General features: G+C 42.3%; 1 protein-coding gene across 1 annotated transcript in view; it reads right to left on the reverse strand.

Annotated features, from left to right (window-relative positions):
- The window catches only part of ADAMTS17 (ADAM metallopeptidase with thrombospondin type 1 motif 17), a 189,566-nt gene that overhangs the window by 101,690 nt on the left and 64,919 nt on the right, over positions 1 to 22,957 (reverse strand). Inside the window, exon 8 of the mRNA XM_075431771.1 lies at positions 13,151 to 13,256. Within this exon, the coding sequence (XP_075287886.1) occupies positions 13,151 to 13,256 (106 nt within the window). The remainder of the gene's footprint in view (positions 1 to 13,150; positions 13,257 to 22,957) is intronic.

Genomic DNA, 22,957 nt, shown 5'->3' on the forward strand with positions numbered 1-22,957 from the left:
TATCACATGCCCACACTATTGACTACTTTTTCCAGCGGACATTTGCTCACACGATCCTCTCTCGAGAATCCTTGCCTCTTTTGCAGAGTGGCTGATTCACAGCAGGGCAGGCATTGCCTGATGTATTCCAAGACTTTTGGTAAGATGCAGGAATCCAGCTGCAATGCAACTGCACCCTCCGTCCCCATGGCCTGCCTCCACTGTATCTAATTTGCAGGATGTGGTCCCAGCAGAACAACCTTTTCCTGAAAGAGCTTCACAGTGTTTCTGGTAAGAATCAGCAGGTTCTGAGAATGCAGGGTTTAGTGTACCAGGTGGCAGAAAAAGGAGTGCTCCACAAAATACATAGTACTAAAAAAAGCTAAAGTTGGGCAATACATGTACAAATCAATTTGGTGGAAACTCCACATTGAAGAGGTAAAGAAAACACCCTTCTTCCTTCTGATCTTAATGCTCACTCCTTTCCAAGTTCCATGTAGTATCATCTAACACAAATCTCTGAACATGAAAGCTGTCAACCAGAGTAGCTCCAGCTATACGCATTCAGACTTAAAAAGGACTGTGACTGCACAGCACAGTGTAAACCATTCAGTACCAACGCCCTCAGCACAGGCGGGGTCCTGCCCTGGTCAGGATCCTGTCTCTCTGAAGGAAGATGTCTAAAGATGCAAACTCGGGTACAACTCCCAGTTATCAGGGGTGAGCTTGTGACGGCTGTAACAGCCCACTCCCCTACTGCAGAAGGACTCAAAGGTGGCCATAATGGTCCAGTCTGATCACACTGATGCAGAAGGGATTCATCTGAACCTATGTACGCAACGGAGACACAGGAAAGGGTCATGCAGTGAACCCAATCACACGAACGCCGCCCAGCATCACATGGGAACGACTGCCCAGGGCTAAAAATGCTCCTTCTCTGCCCTCACACCCTCCCAACAGGATCAGGAGCTCAGTACACTTCTGCTTACAGTAACAATTTCACTATCTTTTGTGTTCATGCAAGCGCACAATGGCTTCCATTCTAGCCTTTCTTTTTTGGCCCTACAGACCTTAACACGACGCAGCAGGTAGATTCCTTGCCCCTTTACATTCCTAGAGCATTACCCCATCTCCATGGCAGTCATGCACCCAGATACTCCTAATTTCTAAACCCTTTCACATGCTTTGATACATGCCAACAACACACAGAGGCAACAGGTTACTGGCACAGCAGCATCAGTCAGAGTCAAGGATTGCTTTAACACTCCAATCAGTGTTCAAGAGGTGAACACAGATATATCAAAAAACACTCATTGTAAGACATGTGCCAGTTACTCATTACTGTGAATCACTTCTGTCAAGCTATCAGTGAAGAGACACTGGCTACTTGTCATGATCACAGCTGAACTGTGACCCTAAAGCAAGAATAAAGTGATCTGAGGGCCAAAGAGTAATGTCCCCATGAAAATGTATGCACTAAGCTGTCTCTTTGCCCTCCAAAAGATTTAATCCACTACTTGGACATACAAAATGCTCTCTCTCTCACTTGCTTCAGTCTGGTTTCAGAAAACAGGCAATTGTTGCAGAAGGATCACAGCAACTATGAACGAAACAGTGGTGGGCAGAGAAAGACTGCTCATGTCTCTTTTCTGGTGAGCAGAGGCTGCTGTGCTCCATCTGTAGCTCTGTGTATGCAGAAAGCACCCTGGTGCATCGCAGAAGTAACATGCTGAAGTGTAACAAGCTGTTTGCTTTCAGCACTGCCTGAAGTGGGTGAGAACAAGACCTCAGAAAATGTGACAAGCATTTCCTCAGAAGATGAAAAGGGAATATAAATTGTAGGGTGGAAAAAAGACAAAACCCTGGGATAGCTGGGTGGGATTTCCCACCCACTAGGGAAGACAGACAAAAGTTCAGTAAGAACGACTGATAGGTCTGTGACTCAAAGTGTTAGAAACTTAAGGGGAAGCTCTTGTATGTAATCACTTCAGTGCACTTTTCCAAAACTCCAGTGAAACCAGTGAAAGCCTCCAGTCAACTACATGAATGACTGAGGGTCAAACCTGAATGAAGAGATGCAACATGAGTCACCCTTAAAAGAACACGCAAGAAGAAGGAAGAGATGGCAGAGCATGTTTGCCAAATATGTGCAACACAAGCAACCACACATGTCCCACACTCTACCCCACCAGGAAGCCACCCACTGCTGAGAGCTGGGGGAAGCGGAGCAGCCTGGGGAATGCACTGTAGGAGTCAGGAATGCTGGCTGCCTTCCCCACACTGGAGATGAATTCTCCATTCCCGGAGGTGGGAATGAGGAGATGGCCAACTTCAAAAGACAAAGAGGTGTGAAGTAACTGTAATATATATAATTCTACCAGCATCAAGTCTTCTGAAGTCCCCCGACAAGGCAGTGGATATATGATTTATGGTTCCCAGAGCAGCAGAAGTCCTTTTCACAGAAAGAAATATTTTTCAGCCTCTTTCTTTCATTCTTCTTTCTTGGTCTACACTGCACATCACTGTGGGCTTGCAGATTCAGCGCAAGAAGAAAGCCATCCTATGTGACCTTCTTACACTGATTCACTGAAATGACAGGGGACTATAGTGGACAGTAAAAACCTGCATGCTCTTTTTTGCTTGCAAGAATTAAAAAAACACCCAAACTGTCTAGAAAAATAGTTGCACAGGAAATGCATGATCCAATTCTATTAGTTGCAGCTACAATTTAGCAATGGATCAGTCTGCAAGAGTTCAGCTGAAGACATGAAGACATTTGCTGTAAGGACATAGCATTTTCAGTGTTATCCTTGCCACGGCCACTCCCACCACTCCAGAGTGCTCCCCCAAGTTTATGCAAACTTTGTTTCTGATAATGCTCCTCCTGTATACCAGCCCCTTAAACTCAGGATTTTTCATAATTGTGCAGCTGGGAAAATAATGCACAATCCCAGAACCATGTGGCCTTGGCTGTTCATAAACAATTTGAAAAGCTCAGCACTTCGTCTCATTCCTTCAGTCAGTAGGGAGAGACTTCATATCACATAGGAACACTGCAAATTATGGCTTGGTATCAAAGCAATTTGGAAATTATATGTTCAGACCAATACTGAAGTGGAATTCTTTGGGTAGTGGGTATGCCTGATTGCCTACAAAGCTCAAGGCTAAAGAAGCCAAGTTTGCTTTCATATTGTCTAAGAATGTCCCATGAAGAAAGCAAAAAGCAACTTGAAGAGAGATGCTCTTGCTTTGAATAACTTTGGCTTGAACATGTTAACGTGAAGACAAATTACAGACAAATGAAAAAGTCTGTTATCTTCATAAGAAGATCTGTCTTTAGAGGGTCTCTAGCTGATAAGAGGTGCAGCATGCATCTCATTTTACCGATGACAGCTTTCTGGAAACCGCATAGGAGTTATCTCATGTGATTCCTTTCATCTCACTCAGAGGTGCTGCCTGCAATAACGCATTTGACAAACCTGGTAAGGTTACTTCAACAAACACCATAAAAATTTCATAATGAGCTGCAGGTATGCATTGCAGTACTTAAGGTATAAAAAGAAAACATGCATACGTTTTTCTAAACGAACAGGTTGGGTTTTTAATTTGAATGGAGAGATGCCTCAGGATCATACCTGAATTAGTATTGAAAAGGTGTCAACAGCAGAATGAAATAATGGAGAAAGAGATAAAAAAATATACCCGATGGAGAGGACGACACTTAAAATGGTGGGAGTTGATGTTTGTGCACACAAGCAGAAAAGCAAAGATGGAGTCATTATTAAAATGCTCCCGCAGCAAAACCCAATTTGCCACATTACTTTAAAGCTACTAAATCCAAGCAATCTGCATTTTTTTATCCAAAAATTGACCATTGATGACCATGGTGGCTCATGATGGCTACCAGCGAAGAGTTCTGCCCTCTTGGGCTAAACCTATCCCATGTTACATAGCAAGCAGCTTTGCCTGAGAAAGGAAGCCGTAGCCAGGAAAGAATTTAGTCATTGAAAGGTGCTAGTAGTTGTGTTTTTGAGAGGAAGAAAGGAAGCTGTGCATTTCCTTCGAAGGAAAGATACTTTTCCTAAGTATAAAGACAACCTAAACTAAGCAGGAAACTGTTCCTAGGGAGCATTTCTTTATCCTGCCTAGTTTTAATCTGATTTTATAATATAAATGAATATTCAAAATGCCAGATTAGAAACCTGCCACTTCGTTAGCTCTCTCTGTAATGGTGCCAGCAAAGAGCAGGGTGGCAGGAAGGGAGCCCAGCTGGCACCAGGTGCTAGAGACAAGGCAGGCTTTGGACTCTCACTGGCAGGTGAGAGGCAGCTACCAAAGGGTGGACATCAGAAATTTCTGAAAGGTCAAACTGTCCCATATGCGGATACAATCTGGCATACAAAATGAGTGTCTCAGTGTACTTCAGAGCAGAGAAAGGAGGTACAGTAAAAATACTCATTTTTAAGGCTCAACACCCTGAGCTAATTTGAGTCCGGCAGGAAGGAAACTTTTCAAGAAAAGATGACACAGTGAGAACAAACCATTATGATCAGACTCCTGTTGTTTTGATTTATTTTACCTAAACAAGAACAGAAGCAGAAAACTGAGAAAACTGTGGATTATTCTTCTCTTTTTTGGAAACTGGGGTCCGAGTAAAGCCATAGATGACAAAACTCCCTGCTGGGTTGGATCCAGCAATGGAAAGAGGCCCAGCATCTGATCTGGGGAGGATTTTGCAAATGGAAAAGGATCAGTGAGAACAAAGAAGGCCTGTTTATCTTATTTGTCTAGTAACCTCTTTTTGTTGGATTTTGTTCCCCAACACAACTGTTGGCCAAAAGGCAGCCAACCTAGTTCCACTACAGTGCAGGCTTCCACTGACATAACAGTAAAGGGAACCACCTTTTCAGAGGCAACATCATTTCCACTGGTGTTGCTGCTGCTGAGTTAGTACCAAAGGAATTTCTAAGTGACAGTCTGGGATTTATCACCTTCCCCAGCTCTGCAGTCATTTTCACCTGGAACCTGTTGAACTCAGCAGGTCAGGCAGACAGAATGGGTTACAGGCTATTGGAACCCAACTGCTAGTGGAAAAGTAAATATTTCAGCTAGATTGCTGCCCTTGTATAAAATCAAATGATTATTTGGCAAATGGCACTTGCAAACCTAGTATTTCCTACGTTGGTGTGTACTGCAGAGGTTGCACAATGGGTGCTTGTACTGTCCCTAGGTTTTGGGTCACTGGGTGCACAAGGCTGTTGCCAGCAAAGCCAATGAAGTATGAAACCAGAACCCTTGTAGCAGGAAGCATATGTAAGATTTGCCAAATCATTACGGCCCAGCTATTTAACATGGCCTTGGCTTACTCAGCAGAATAAGCCTTCAAAGAGAAAGACATAGCTGGCAAAGCCACAAAGCTATTGATTATATGAAAATTGTGTTGCCTGGGAGTTTCTAAATGACTGCCGTTTGCCTGTTTGGTGCAGTTTTATTATGTTAAGTAAAGCTGTACAAGATGCCTGAAAACAAAGAAATTAGAGGGACTGCAAGAGAATGTTGCTTCACTAGGGATTACACAGACATCCTTCACAAAGCATAGAGTAAAACCATAGAAACTCTTGCCCAGAACCACACTAATGCTTGCCACAGGAGTCCAGAAAGCAACGGGAGGTGGACATTCCCACGCCCAGTTCCAATGTGGTTACACTCCAATACTGTAAATAAACTATCAAACTTGGAAGATACAAGGATGAGAAAAGATACACATCGTAGACGGAAGGTACCCCACCACCATGGTAGGATTAGCAGATTCAGCAACCGCACCTGTAAATATCTTACAGTTTTACATAAAAACTAAAAAAACCCACCCAAAACCAGGGCTGTTATCCAGAGTCTGGCACATGATACTACTCAAACCTCTCCATTTCTTCTTCCCAGTCGTCGTCTTCTCTAAGTGATTTCTGTATGTGATTTTTTTTATGTGACTTTTCTCTATGTGATACCCTACTGTCATTGCAAAAACAACTTGCCCAGACAAGGTTAATGCAACAGGGATATTCTACTTCTGGGATTCAAATTAACTTCCTCAGGTATCATGTCCTGTATTCCACTGGGCAAACACACCTTCTGTTCAGTGATGCTCCATGACTACCTGTTCCTCAGGTCAAACCATCTATGCTTGCAGAAGTCTCCACTGACTTTTTTTATTTACTTATGTTTAGATCTGTATCAGTCTTTGATCTCTGCTTCCTCTTGACTAAATTAGGACAGAGTTTTCAGAAAAATATTATCAAGCTACTAATATCAAGCTACCTATGTGTTACCAAAAGTGGAAGAAGCATCTCCTGAAAATTTAGGCTATACCTAGTTCTGTCTCAAAACCAGAATATGTTATTAAATAATTGCTTCAACTAGATCACACCAGTTCTGACGTACAAACATATATGATGAAACAGGCAGTGTTCCATTATGTCCTTTCAGAGCTGTACAGAGCAGGCCAACTTAACTGTGAAAATGTGCTTGCAATTATCTGTGGAAGAAGAATGAAACCTGGGAGGAGGGGAACAAGAAAAGGGAGCCTGGGAACAGAGAGAGACATTCCACAACAGATTTACAACACAAATGGCAGAAAATAAAATTAGCAGCTCCAGGGTGGGTACGGACTGTTGCCAGCATTTCTGGCCAGCCTCAGGGTATGTCTACATGGCAGTCAGTCACTCCCAGGAATCCTGTGACTGCAACATACTGGAACAGGGACGTACTCCTGTGAGATTTAAAATGGAGAGTACTGGCACTAGTAAAATCTAGCTGGGGAAGTAACTGCCTGAATCAAACTACCCAGCTACTCGGAAAGTCTTGGTGTAGCAACACAGTGACTAGTACCTGAGCTTGCTAGAGTAAAGCTTGCATGGGATTGCCTCTGGCTCCAGTTCTCCTTGGGATCCATCTGACCTTGATTTTCAACCCCTACAAATGCAGACGTGAATTCCAACACATTGCCTTTTGCAGCACGGTCAAAACAGCCACAGAGGGTTTTACAAAGGCACAGAGGGAACTGCACACAGCTTTCCACCACACAACAGAATCTACATCCAAACTGCCAGCAGTGTCACTGGAGAGGTATATCCAGCCACAAGACAGGTCCTGCCAGTCCCGGGCTGCATGCCTGAGTCACCACATAAATAGATGCTACCCTAAGGCCCACAGGACGGGCACCTCTTTGCAAGGTCTCTGGTAAAACATTCGTGCACACAGCAGTGAATAAGATGCCTGTGGGCACGTGTTACAACCGAGTCTTTTAACTACATGCTGAAAGACCCCCTTGTGCATAGAGGTTTGGTCTCATTTGCTCGACAGAGGGACTGGAATTAAAATTGAAGTTGTCCAGATAACCCTGAAACTGAGACTTTGATGCTTCTACATGCTTGATTCTGCAACTTTAGTGATGTGGGGTTTAATGCCTTTTTGGAGGTGAGAAGTAATCTGGGGACAGATTGCTTCCTGGCAATTAATTGGTGTACTTTTGCAACTGCAATGAAGAAAAACATTCCACGGAAATTCAGGTCAGGCAGAACCTGCCTGATAAGTGAGGGGCTAACTCAAGCCTCTGCTACACTTCAGAGAGCAGTTGCAAGGTCTACCGCCTATTCTGTGACTGATCTCGCTGTCAACACTGTAACACTCCAGGACCCTACTGGTCGTTTTGCTCATACTTCTAAAAACCAGCTCTTTACAAATGCTGTGAAGAAATCCTTGCATTTGCCATCGTTACAATGCAGATGGTTGAAAGAGCAACACAGAGCAGAAAAAGCAGCCCAGAAGGGAGCCCTTCTGAAAAACAGGGTTAATGGTTAAAGTCAGCCAGAATATAAACTACGCTCATCTGCCTACATCAGTAGAGCTTTGTGTTCGAGGCTAGACTATGGTGAGCTGCTCTAAAAAAGACAGAGAAGGTTGTTTGGGTTTATTTCTTTCAAAACAGCTTCTCTGCTCCCACATCCTACACCTAAATGTTATAATCCCAGGACAAAATGAGAGAATTTGTAGCAAATGTCCCTCCATTTTTACACCATTTCCAGAACCACTCCCCTTGCACCACTACCATGATTCGGCTGGCTGGCTCCATTGGTGCTGGCACTGTGCTGATTGGAATCACAGAAAAGATTGCTTAAGGAAAATAAACAGTTTTACATCAGCACAGTGTGCGCTTTGCAGCACTACCTGACTGCTCAGATCTGTGTCCCATTTACGCTGGTGGTCCTCAGCTTCCACGTGAAACTTTTCATTTTTAAAATGCATTATGACCAAATCTTTACAAATTGAAGGGCAGGGGAGAAGGAGGACTGCTAATTTCCTGTTTGGTTCCTAGGAATTAAGCTTGTATGCCTAGGAATTAAGCTTGTATGCCTAGGAATTAAGCTTGTATGCCTGCACCACACTGACCTGGCTTTGCCAGTGTAAGTTGTCATAGGATGTTATTCTGTACCCTTGGATCCGCTCAAGACACATTCCCCTTCAGCTTGCAATATTTTCACATTTTGCCTTACAACTATTTGCATGACAGAATCTCTCTGCTGGGTGCTGCACTAGACAGATCAGGAAGGTAAGTTTATTCCCTAGTCTATTAGCACAAATATCAGGCCACAAAGGCAACATCCAGAGAGTGCTTTTCCCTTACCTGCACCACCACTATTGCTTGAGACACACCACAAAGGCCATACTTCATTATGCAGCAAATAATTATGCACCCTAAAGTCATTTTAGCCAAGCTACATCTATCAATACTTAATGCCTAAAGCACATAATCATACTGGACAGAAACCTGCCCATTCTACACTCTTCCCTCAGCTGATTCCAAATCCAGAGCTGTTTGGTTTGTGCACTACAGGCTTTTTACCTTTGGACTCATTTTTGTCCTCATCTGTTTCAGCTTCAAGTTTGAGGCCATGCGGTTTCAGACTTGGCAATGCATTGCATCTTGCTTATTGTCAGTTGATTTTGATTCACTTTCTTAAGGGCATCTGACACGGCGTGGCTTCCAGCCATACCACCTCCGGCTATTCTCACACCATCTAGGCAGTGCCAGGTTCCGCTAGCTCATGAATGGGAATCTTCCCTCCCCACCCAAGCCTGCCCCCATCCCACAACAGGAAAGCCGAGGCTGTTGAAAGAAACAGGAACGGCAACAAAGCTGGCATTGTTGTCCTGAAAAACCACTGGCTACAGCCCACCCGCTTCATTTAGGGGATAACGGATGTAAGGATGAAGCCCAGCTTTTGTTTAAAAAACTTATTTGCCTTTTTCTTTGGAAAATGACTTGAAAATGGTAACAATGTCACTGCTGTAGGCAAAAAGAGAAGCAGGGGAGGGTGAAGTGGCACTATTTTTCAAAAGTCACAGTTGTTCAGGGTGGTCTTTGGGGTATGAATCTCAGAACAACTTCACAGTGGTGCAGTTCATGGCGGAGGAGGGAAGCACCATTCAGGATGCCGTTGACAACAGTAGGGCATTTTCAAGCTCTTACTGATGGAGTTGTCCTGCTAGTCTGAGGAAGGATGAGAGGAAGAAAGTGTTCAGCATATTAAGCTGTTTATAATATGAAGACCTTGGTCTTGTTCTTTTTAACACTTCAGAGACCACTGTGATCTCTGTGTCTTCGCTTCTGTGTAGGTCAGAACACAGTACTCAACCCAGCAATCCCTGGATAAAAACAACTAACAGCGGTAACATCAAACTGCGTTATTTTAAAAGACATCCACTACTGACCATGCTGAATGAAGGAACAAGGCTTGCTGAGGGTCCTGTCTTGTATAGTAAGAAGTTTATGATTTGCAGCCTCATCACATATTTAGTGGTCTCTACCCTGCCTGTTACCTTTCCGTAATAGCAAAATTCTTCTCCTGGACTCTTTGTAGGAAAAATCGATACAAATGGATGCTCCCCTTGTGCCCATGGACCAAAATTATCGTTCCAGATTTGAAGATATAAATACAACAGATATAAGTTATATCACTCACCCCATCATCAAGCAACTACAACTCTATAGGTTAAACCTGAAGATGAACTTCTATAGGATCTATAAGCATCACCCTAATGGAGCTATTTAATGACGTCTCCACGTTTTCACAGTGCAGCTGTCCATAATAGTGTTTTTTTGCAGTGAGTCCAAATGACTTTAGTGGCAGATTAGGAATCTGACACATCAATTAGTAATCCATTCACTTTTTCCAAAGTCTACATCAGAAACTATCTGTGAATGCCAGACTGGGCTTGTGATCTCCACAGACAGTTGTTAGTCTTACGGCAAGAAGTAATAAATCTCAGCTTTTCTACACTCATAAGGAAATCAGCCTTCAATAAAGCTCACAATTACGGCTCTCCAAAATTTATATATTTGCTAATATGTATGTAAGTTTTCATTGGATGCTTTTTTTAATTAAGAAACTTGCACCTAGTTTTCCTTGGTTTTCATTTTTAAGCCTGAAGCTCATGTCAGCTTTTTTGTCTACATTTCTGCAATGTGTTTCCTTACATTTCACAGTCACTACAAGTTTGTAGGTAAAGTGTGCACACAATCCTTCTATTTGCGTAAGACATGCTAGAACAGGACTGCTCAGAGCATACTGTTGCAGTTCAAAATCAGACAAATGAGAGGTCTGACACCTAGTAAGGTCAATGAAAAGACTCCTGTTGACTTCAGTGCCAGAAAGACACCAGTAAATAGACAAGACTTTGAAATAAGTAACTAGGCCACTGGTGGATGATGGTAGAGAGGGATGATTTTGACGCTCAGGTTGGGTGATGAGAGACAGACGGCATTTTTTCCTCTCTGTTTTGATTTGGCACACAGGGGTTTGATTCTGCATGCTTATGGGCTTAAGCAAGGGAAAAGGGGGCAGAAGGGCTGGAGGGCTTTCTCCAGTGTGTGACAGAGAATTGCAACTCATTGTGAAACAGGCTAACCTGGCACATGCCCCTAAAACACCTGTGGCAGCAGAATCCTGCCAGCAGCTTCTCTAACCTAACCCAGCTGGCTGCTTCAGTTGGAGCCTTCCTGGCTCACATGCCTTCTGAGCGCTACATTCCTCAGACCCAGACACCTTCGGTCCCTGGACTGGCTCTTATAGACCCTCCAAGCCCCTCCAGTACTCAAGTACTCTTCCCAGTCTTTCTCGCCTGAGCGTGTTCTGGTCTCTTCTCTCTCAGTAAAGGGGCTCATGAGGCAGCTCTGTTAGAACATGCAGTCTTCTTTGTCATTTCTCCTTCTTCACCAGCAATCTTCATCTAAGCTCTCCATCTGTCCCCACAATGGGATCTATGACTCTCCCGAAGCAGAAGATTCTCTGCACAATAGCACACTCACTGTCCAAATCCTCCAGGGTACTGAACCCAGGCCACGCTTGGTCAACCCCTTTAGACATCTCCCACCCACCTCTTGAAATCGTTTTCCAAGATGGAAGCAAAGAATGAAAACCAGCAGAGAAAGGACATTATGGTCTTACCACCAAAATTGCACTCAGAAAAGCAAATGGAGTTTGCTACTTTCCTCAGAGATGGAGAGCTGTATCTAAAAGCATTACATCCCCTATTTATGTTGTGGATTTTTTGCAAGGCATTATTAGAAGGAAGCTTGACAGCTCTGCTGGGAAACTTGGCATACATGAGGACAGACCAGTCTCACTCTTTTACACAGCTGGATTTTCTGCAGCTCAAGTATTTTTCCCTTCTGCTCTTGGCCCATACAAAGATGAGTGCTGAATTTCCCTTAACATTACCCACAGGTTAATTTGTTATTAAGTTTAGGCTCAGTTTAACATCTTGGCATGCAATTTAAATAAAACCAAAACCAAATGTCGTTCATTTCTGCTGAAACCACCCTTGGTTTGGCTCAGCTGCCTTTGGTGTCACTGGAGGGTGAACAGGAGATTCAATTTCATCTTGTCATTTTTGGTAGCAACCTAAATATCCTCCATACAACTTTGAAATACATTGCCATAAAGTAATTATTCATCATTGATTGAGATTGGCCAGAATCTGAACATGACACACTGGCTCTGACTTAGCTGTCAAATACTTGTTACTGTAGGAAAGGAAGATACAACAGACACATAAACAGTAAGAGTCCAGAAGGGTGCAGACAAAACTTATGCAAAACTTCTTACTAAAGGAACAATGGTGGGACTTCCTACCTTCCATCCAGAGAGGCTAAAGGCGTACCTGAAAATCCCACAGGTACAGCCCTTGCCTCTATATAAATTTGTTCCTGGTCTAATTCGATAGCTGACACAGTGCAACCAGAATGATGTCAATGGAAAGGGAAAAAAGCTCATAAGTATTATGAGTAAGTGCATATTACTCTTAGCCTGGAAAGCAGTGAATGCGGATGCTGACCTTTTGGTTAACTCATTAACTGCACTAAGACGATGCAGGTGACTCTTCCAGTCAATTTTGGTTTTTTCTGCCCATGGTATATTTACAGGCAGCCTTAAAGAGTTTTCAAAGATACCTGCAGAAAGTACCCAGTAATCTCATTCTGCAAATTTCTGTCTGACTAGAAATTATCATGTTCTTTGCTGTTTTTTCCAGTCAGTGTTCAAAGTGTGTTAGTTTGCTGCGACTGAGCTGATAAATCAAGTCACATGATTTCTTTCTGATCAAGTAAAACTGCTTACGGGCATTTCCAAAACACTGACGTTTACAATTTCAGCCACAGTAGATTACTTCACGTACAGAGATGAAACCATTACCAAAGTATTCAACTACTAAAATCCTTGACATAGACACCTGAACTTCAGAGAAAATTTAGAAAGTTCAAAGATTTTGAAGTTGATGCCGTTTTTGTTGACCTATGCTAAACATAAACATATGCGTAAATAACAGCAGAATTTGTCTCTAACTACTACCATCAATCATTTAAGAGCATGAGGCCTCTTGGTGCTACTCAAAATCAAAACATAGAGTGGAAAATAAGGGAGGCTCAAATAGAAAGATATATATTTGCACTGAACTGAATATTTACGTAAGCCTCCTAACAAATAAGTTACTTCTCAATCTGCTAGATTTATGAAATCATAAAAAACATGCCACACTAGTAATTTCACTTGTATAGCTTTAAATGAAAGTATGCTATAGTGGCATCAGTAAAGAAAGAAACAGAAGGACAAGTTCTTACTTGTGCCCAAGTTCATGTGCAATTGTAAATGCCAGATTAAGACCGTTGTCTTCAGCAAGAACACACTTTCTCTTGGCACTGCAGACACCTCCTAGATAAGCAATTCCTGCAACAGAAACACAGAGAATGTTCCCATCAGAATCAGTGCAACAGCTCATTCACTCCAAACATACAGCAGTAACTCAACCAAAGTAAGAAAAAATGCACCCAGTATGAAAAATACTAGAGCAGTTTGCACACAAAATTATCTGAGTATTTTGTTCATCATCCTACTGAAAAAATCAGTCTAGAATTTTGTGCAGACAGGAAACAAGTTAAACACAGTCACCTTTACTGCTTTCATTGGAAAATATATTTCACTGTCTCAAAAATCTCTTTCACTGACTCAAAAATTCATCTAAGCTTGTCTATTAATGCCCCCTACTACAATGTCAGACGATGCAGTGAAATGGCCTTAACAAGCATTTAAACGCCGTTCTTCCCATTTTCAGAATAAAGCTGGGGAGAGGAATAAACCAATAAAAGCAGAGACTCTCTGAAAAGATCTTACATTTTCCCTTATTTTCACACTTTAAGAAAGCAAGAGTGGCAGAGTCAGAAAAGCTGGCAAACTCCTAACGGTGAGTCATAGAGCCAATGTAGGTGGCGGAAGTCTTCTACGACTTAGTGGAATTTAGGATTTGATCCCACGGACAATTGCACAGTACTCTCTAGGTCTGTTTGTGTGGGCACCACAAATGGTCGTAGGCTGAAGTCAAAGAAGAATTTAGAAGTTACAGCATGAAACTTCTGCTATGGAAAAACAATAGTCCTCATATGCCCTTCCTGCATCCTGCCTGTCCCCTGCAGAAAGTGCAACTGTACTTGGAAACGTTGTGACGGCTTCACAGGCCACGCACAGGATGATTTGCTGATGAGATTTTTTCTCATCTGCCATCTAGAAACCACAGTTAAGCCATTGGGAGTTTTGCACAAAGGTTAAAGACAGAGACAGAGCTTAAGGATGTCTCTATTGAAACAAGTCCTCCACTGCTAAACAATCACCTCTCAAAAGCCACACAAACAGTTCAACGGTGCACACAAAACAAGATTTCCAGAGAGTGTGCAGCAACCTAAATGCTGAGTTCATCTTGCCACTTCACACATCCTTCCGCCATGCTGGAATAAGGGGGAGTGTAAAGACGTTCCACAAATGCCTTTCATTTTCTTCACACGAGATTTATTTGCTTCTATTTACCAGAAAACAAGAAATCTATTTCTTCGCTGTAATACTGATCTCACAGAGGGGTAGCTAGGATCGAGCTGCCTTTAATGAGCAGACCACAACCATGCAATGGAGACATGATCTTGATTGCAACCTCAGGTCACACACCTGATGGCCTAACGAACAAGTCGTAGAACAAAATCTCAGCAGTAGGTGTCTGAAGTGTGTCTTGGGCTATGAACATGCCTTCTGTTTCTTTTAAAGGTCACAAAACATTCCTGGTTGATTTCTGAAATGGAAGTATATATTTCTCCTGATTTATATCTGCTACCATGCACCCTTATGGTGACTTACAAGTAACAACACCCTCACCAGTATCGGTCTTTTGCTTCTAATCCTACTTGGAATCAGCAATTTCTGGGAATATTTTTGGCAGAAGGAAAATACTATTTTGGAAAACGTTAGTTTATTGTAAAACCAACAGCAGAAGGTCTGAGATGAAGAACAACTGCCAGATTTTGGTTAAAGGGAAGCAAAAATTGAATACTTGAGTCACAGAAGCTAGAGATGAAAAGGAACAATTAGGTGACTCCACCAATTCTCTGCTTCTTTAGATTTATGCCTTTGTGAATTTTTGAGTTCTTAAAACCTCTCCCAGCACGCATACATGAAACAGGGTACTTGGGAGGAAGGAAGCTTCATGCCAAATTGCTAATCCACTCCATATCTGCCTCTCCACTGGAGCATACTGTGTTGTCACAGGAGACAAAACTGTGATGGCCCAACGGCTGGTGTTAATCCTGATTTCCAGCTGGGAGAGAGGAAAACCAGTAAGGGCTGTTGAGTTTGCCTTCACTTGTTAGCTTGCCCAGGCCAGGCTCTTCCCACAATGGTGTGCTATGACCCTGTGGCACAACTGCCATCTACTCACAAGTTGCTCCTGGAGATCCCTTTGCCTTCTGGGGAGCAGACAAACAGAGCTCTGTAATAAACTGACCCACTCAGCTGAAACACACTGTTACTGAATAGGGAGGGATATTTTAGCTACCTTTCAGCAGTTTTAGGTACAGCTAACAATAATGACCAGAGCAGGATTCTTACTGAAAGTGTTTTATTTCTACTACTAAACCTGATTATTCCAGGTTCCTGCCTCTTCCATTTAGCCAGTGCCAGCATATATCTCGGCTGTATCTGGCACATGAGGTTTTAACTGAGAAGCAACAACACAGCATTGCATCTCAAGCTCAGTGGTCAATCAGGCAAGCCAGTTCAGTGTGAAATGGTTCATGCTAATTTCCTTCTGAGAAGTTTCATAAAATGAGGCTGAGTCCATGTTTGCTGTCACTTGGAGATGGAAGGGGGAAATATTTCCATGTTTGGGAGATGTGGTGTAGGAAAACAGTCTAGAGTTCTGTCAATATATTAAACAGGGTTAAATATCCATTAAAACAGCAAATACATTACACCTCTAATGGTAATTCTCCTGAAGTCTTTGTTGAGTGGTTCTAATCCCCACTGAAACTGACTGGCAATAACACTGCTCTGTGCTAAAAGCCTCACTATTCAAAGGTGGAAAACTAACAATGAAGGACTTGTACATTCTTCAGTGGCTGAAAAAGATGTGACTGTGGCTCAGTTACAGACTCTAAGTCACCTTATTTTTAGTAGTTAGTTTCAATGTTTAAGGTGAATCCTCTGTGGCCATTTTATAGTATTTGCAATGACTAATTTAAAAATGTGGACATCTAAAATTAGTTTATCATTACAATTATTAAAGACTTCTGTTGCAGTGGAGCCCAGGGATCAGACAATATAGGAACAGAAGTGGACTGGGCAGGGAAACTCATAACCCTAGAGGAGCAGACAGCAGAAAACTTTGCAGTACATGAAGTGAACTCAGTAAGAAGTCCAGCTCATGAACTGCTGAGTGCTTATTAGTAAGAGTCATTCTGGAACAGCAAGCCAGTTATAACAAATTGTTATAACATTTTAAGCCTGAAAAAGCTTGCCTCAAAAATGTTTTTGAAATATATATTTTATATCAAACTATTTCCTCAGACTATAATTTTCTCTTGGACCAATACATTTTACCATTAATTCTTTCATTAGAACATAAATAACAAATATATTCTTGATCTGTAAACATAATATAGTTCTTCAGTAAATATATCTGAACTATTAAGATAAACACTTCTCTGCTACTCAATACAATGATCCTTATAATTAATATGCAGAGAAAAATACACCTTTAACCAAGAATGATAGTCTTACAATGCCTTCGTAGCTGCATTAATAAGATTTATTTTCTTCATTGGGATGAATGGAAACTGCTGTTTGCTTCTTAGAATCCCAGATTTTAATCTGAGCCTTTCAAGTCTGCAGAATTTGAATAGAAAATTTTCAGACATGTTTGTGAAAATCCTGGCATGCTGTGGTTCCACCAGGCTGGGAATAACATAAGAGGAACTTGTCTTTTTTGGTAATTTTGCTTCTGGCCCTGTCTGGAAGACAGGTGTGTGAAAATGAACAACAGGGAAGAATGCTGAACTGCATTTTTGTTGGGTTTATTTGTTTGTTTATTTTAAAACTCACACTTCTCCTGTGCTCATGCAAATATACAGACAATGGCTTTCTTCAGGAAAAAAGTCTTTGTCTTTTCAGACACGCTACTAACTGCCAACAATTATCACAAATCTATTTCTAATATCAACAAAGGTCAAGCAGGAGCATCAGTGGTAGAGGGAAAGGAAAGCCAATTACTATTTTTACTGTTACCAAGTGTGAGGGTTTTTTCCTTTCTCTCATGAGAAATTGCATAATTACAGTCCATAACTTCTGTGCTTGGGTTTGAACACGCAAAGCTATCTACACTTCCACAGCAAACCTTAGGACACAGGCAACTGTGTAAACTCAGATTTATCCAAAAACTTGTCATACATAAACAGTTTGCAGCTGTTGGCCTTTCTGCCAGCTAATGAGCCCTCTGCTAGCAATATCTCTGAGGGGAATGATTACATTTATCCTACCAGCTCAGCTAGGCATTAGGATATTACATACTTGTCACAGTGATAGCCAAAGCTGGAAGAAGACAAGTTCTGGTGCGTGGGTTCACATTTCAGCCTATTCCAAACACCCAAGGCTTCCTTCTGATGACTGTGGAATATTCACTCAGCAAGTGGTTTATCCAGGTACTCCAGCTTTCAGCTCTCTAATGTCTTGTTTTCATTGCACTCCTAATACTTTAATCTCTTCTTTTGCCAGCCACCTCTGGATACAGAACTTTTACTTGATTAAAACTTGGCTAGCTTTCCTCTTCTCAACGTATTTGCTCTTGGGAAGGGAGCCAAACTTGAAGTCCTGAAGTCTGCTTGGCACAGATGGAGACTCACTGCATAGCCACATGCATGGAGCAAACCTCCCATTCCCCCACCATTACTAGCTTGGTGCTGAGCTGATGTTTTTCTCATCCTCCCACGACTTTCAATTTGTGCAGCTCATACATTGCCATCAATTACACTCCTGCAACCTCTCTTAACATCCTACATAAGTAAAATCAGGAAACCCTAGAAGTGATTCATGCTCTGCCTTTCCGTTCAGTTGCAATAATATGTTTGACAGAGATGCCCTGCCTGTATTTACACATCAAGTCAGTCACCAAGGGAATCTTTCAGCGCTTATAATACTTGAAAAATACTTTTCCTTTCTATAAAGCCTACATATAAAAGGTTCCAAATTTTAAAAAACATTAAAGAAGAAGTACCCACTAAACTGCCTCCAGGACAGGTAATAACACACCCAGTTCTACAGCTGAATAAACAGAGGTCCCAAGAAGTCAGTGGCACCAGGTGAAAAAAGAACAGTATCCACGGAAGGGCCCTCTCCAGAATGTACAACACAGTGGGACTAAGGTTGTTACCACCACCGTTCTACTGAGCCTCCAGTTCCAAGTTTGGTTAACAGGGATCATCCAGAAGAAGTTAACAGGGTGACCTGTTCCATCATTCTATGAGAATGTGTTAATTCAAAGCCAGACATGCAATTTTAGTGGCACAGATTAATTTGGCTTAATGCTGGATAGTCATCTAGATGCCAAATTGTTAATCTTGCAGTAACAACATGGTTTCCATTAGAGTTTAATATTCATGTATGGAGACTGTTTTCCTTAGCAATGATTTTCATTGTCACTGTATTTAATGAAAAACACGCTGGAAACAATACACTCATCATGAATTGCAAGTACTAGAATTATAGTACAACCACCCAATGCATGGGAGACAGCTACAGTCAGGTACAAAACCAAGTTAACAATTGTGCCAAGTGCTGTACCCAGTGCAAGTCACAATATTTTGAACTCTAGTATTTGTAAAGGAAGAGTTCCTGATGCCACGGACCATCTGATGGAATGGGCTCGCAGGCACTGGAAGAAGTCAGCCATGGCCTACCTCAAATAGGTCACCCCACAAGTATGCCCTTACCCTTCAAGGGAATGTGAAATAAGCTCAATCTCTACGTGCCTGAGGAAGAAATCTACACTGACAATAGGGATGCCATTTCTCCTCTGTTTGTACTCAGTCAAAGGATGGAGAATATGACTTGTTGTCCGCCTCATTCTCTTGGTGTCATACGAGAGACAAAAATGAGTCAATCATTTCAATTAACTTGATCTTGTTGAGTGGCAGAACATCCACTCCCTGCTGAGGGCTTAAATTCTCTCCAGGGTGGGAGGTGGTTGAACCATGTCCGGGAAATAAAGCAACAAAGGACTGGTCCAAATCCAACCCTCTATGCAGAACTGAGTAGGCACTCAGATAACAAAGCAATAGTCAAAGCCCTCACAAGGAGTTTGCGATTTTGTGGAATTTAAGCTAGAATAGTATCCAGGCAGGTGTATTGTGTATACAACTCCCTTTCTTTCACTGGTGCAGGAAAGCGGACTGGAGGAAGTTGTTTCCAGCACTAATTTTTTTGAGCATTGGTAAACCCACGCCATTTCTGCAGGTAGAAGATGATTTGGATTCCTGGGAATCCCAAGAAACCTCGAGCTAAAGGCACATGAGGTTCACTCCTCCAACTCTACAGCACACATTTGTTCTCATGTAAGGTTTTCAAACTGGTGTCCAAGTCCCCATATATATCCCTCCCTGCCTGACTGAGAAACTGGCAAGTACTACATCAACTTTACAAAAAAACAAGCTAAGACACAACATCAAACAACTGTAAGATCCCACAAGAAATCACCACTACTTCTGAGAATACACATCAGACACTGATTTTCTGCACCTAGCCAACTTGTTGCAAATGTGTCCATCATCACCGAATCCTCTTCTTACTTTGGAGAATCTACCTTATTTCAAATTTCAGCAGGACCTCTATAAAACTCTGTTCCTTGCCTCCAAACCAGCATGACCTGCAGAGATGAGGCACGCTTTCCCAGAACTGGGTGTACTCTGTGGCTGGACACCTCCCCTGTGGGACTGACTGTTGTCCTGTAGTGTCCAATAAAATCTCTTCTTCCTTGTAACTCCGACAACACTGTCACTTCCAGTGTACACAACTGCTGTCAGAATCCCAAAAGGCCAGCAAGAAAAATAAATAGCTGAAACACAAAGCAGTTACTTTCTGAATCTCTTGATTTTCATTACACACACCCTGAAAGACTAACAAATAAAATCTCTCCCTGATATTCACAATACTAGCTGTGATGTTTCTAGAGCTGATGATAGTGTAATACTCCTCAGCACACAAGGTCATAATAGCACAAATGAATGAAACACAGAATACCTTTTATAGGTGATACTTATCTGACTACTGGGAATACTTATAGATACTCAGTACTGAAATATTGCCCAAGGGTCTAGCAACTGGCCCTGGATAACATTTCACAAGACCAGGACTTAGATCGTGAGAGCCAGATTCAACCATGTGCCTTAGTCTTTGTGAAATGACTGCGATTTGTGCAGACACACCCAAATCCTAGCCATGGCATCACTGAAGCTCAACAGAGCTTCTCAGTCGACTCTTTCAGCCCACACTGAACTTGGCACTGGAATATGCTGCCCATTTTTCAAACAGATTAGCTGACATCTAACCAGGGTTAGATCTAGCTATGCAAGTTGCTCTACTCTATATCTTTGCGACAAAAAGGCCTTTGTGAGGCTAGACCTCCTCATGTCTGCAAACCTGCAAAGAAGGCAAGATTCTACAAATCATTAGAGCTTAAAGGAGTGCTTTTTCTATCTTCTTTTTATCTTTGTTTAATTACCCTGCAAGACAGCAATTAATGGAACATGTAGAATCCCTTCCCCAGTATGGGCAACTCTCAGCTTTAGCTTTCAGTCTTTCTGCGGGACTTTTGTGTTTCCTGGGAACCCTCCTGTGGTTTTCTAAGTTTAATGGATGAATCATTTATCTGCTCCTTTACTAACTTGCCCACACACAGACATTCCCCAAGATTCCAAGAGCATTATTCTAATGCTACTTGCATTGGATTTACACCGTGCTAATTCAGTGATTTAAGCAGAGCCTCTCCCAGTGTACAAGGAGCTGCCCAGACAGTTGCAAAGCCCTAGAGATTAAGACCAACCATGACTTTAGGGACAATTGTCTTCACCCAGACTAGTAAAAGGTTGCTTCAGATACCAAATGCATTGAGATGAAGAAAGCTGACAGATGTTCTAACATTTTCTTGGCCTAGAAGAGGCTTTAATCAAGGCCTACAAAAACATGCCAGACAGGCTACTAACACTGCGTTCTGCCAGCAAAGAGCAGACAATCTTTGGAAACCCCCAGAGGCTTGACATGGGCATCTGTGAAAACCACATTCCTTTCCAATGCCATTCAACAAAGATTTGTGATCACAAGCATAAACATTCGCCACACTGACCACACCTGAGGAGAGGTACAGCATTCACAGTAATCCAAAGAAAGCTGGAAACAAGTATACTGGCTAGCCTCATCGAGCAGATATCCATCAGGAGTGACACGGGTATCACTGATCTTGCCTTGGAGCAAGGGAATGCATTAAAAGACCACCTGAAGTTCTTTCTAGCCGTAATTTTCTAAGCTTTTACAATAAAGCACTGGGATCTAAGACCTCAGCAAAGAAGGAGATAAAAAGAAATACCCTGTTTATTTGACATCTGCTCTTTGTTCAGCATGACATCCTCTATGCCATTAACATGACTCCTCCCTTTCAGCAAACCATTGCTTCCCCAGATGACAGCACATTAATAAATCCTCTCAATCTAATGTGACATGAGGAGTGGCTTAATTAACTGGAGCAGAGGAAGCAGGGTATCATCTACATGTTTACTCTACTTTGATATGCTAACAGCCACATTCCAGAGAGCTTCTCCTGCACACTCCCCAGTGACCGGAGCCGTGGCTGCTGCTGAATGCAGATTTCAAACAGGCAAAAACACAGTTCCTTTCTGCATTCCTGTTTCTCTAGTTAAATATGAAGTCCAAATCAAACCACCATTCCCAAATGTAGATTCCCAAACCCTGGCAGCTAATTCACCATCTGTTTATAGACATCACACAGTGTTGAAAGTCTCCATGCTCATGCACATGCATGGAAATTCATGGGCTTAATTACCCAAAGTAAGATATATTACAACAGCTGTACTCCTGTTAAGAGGAAAGGCAGGGGAAGAGCTAGTTAGGTGGATCTGAGAGAAGGACTCCAGTTGGGGAGACATTGATCGACTGGGTAAGTCAACACATAGCGCTGGGAAGCATAGCGAAGCCTGGCACAATTCAAATTTAGTGACTAATGGAGAGAGACAGATGGGAAGATGTTAGGGTTTGAGAGGAGACGGTGACAGAAATGTAGCAAATGGAGATAATATGGGTTTTCCAGCAGTCTTCAAGCAACATGACTTTGATCTCATAAGCAGCGGGGAGTCACTTCTGTGGGAGGCAGGGGTCAAGGAGGGCAGGAGATAAGATCAGAAGGGAAGATGAGCTCTCTGAGAAATTCTGTGTGTACTTACTGCTGGAGAAAAATGGATCTACAGCCCTGGGTCATATGTCTCTGGCATCACGGCTTCACCTGAGGAAAAGCAGGAGCTGGACTGCAACAAAGCCTGATGAGGACAGGGAAGTATTCAGGCAGGGAGGCCTGTGCCTTAGTGTGGGCAAAAAATGGCACTTAGCATAAGAAAAGGACAGCTGTTAGAACTGGTATAGAAGCAAGCAATGGAGATCAGGGGGATACAAGCTCTAGAAAGAAAAAGAGACAGGCATAGGGGACAAGGTTGTTCAAGGGTATCTTACACCAAAAACGAGTCAGATCCAGCACAAGTCAGGAGACATCTGACACTTTTGACAGATTACAGGAACATGTGGCTGTGAATGCAAAAAAACTGTCACCAACAACTGTGAAACCAAACTGTAACTCAGGATTTGGATTCTAGCCCTTGAAAGTCACCTGTGCCTGGGACTCAAAGGTATTTGGATTTCAGTATCTTCTGCTGGCCTCATTTTGTTCAGTGGATGTAGACGGCACTGAGAGATGAACCTGCTGGTCCTTTCTACAACCTGTTGTAGAATCAAGCAGGATTTTCCCTTCTCACTTTCATGCAAATACTGACATGATAATA

The sequence above is a fragment of the Opisthocomus hoazin genome, chromosome 10 (assembly GCF_030867145.1).
Source record: "Opisthocomus hoazin isolate bOpiHoa1 chromosome 10, bOpiHoa1.hap1, whole genome shotgun sequence".
NCBI classification, from domain to species: Eukaryota; Metazoa; Chordata; class Aves; order Opisthocomiformes; family Opisthocomidae; genus Opisthocomus; species Opisthocomus hoazin.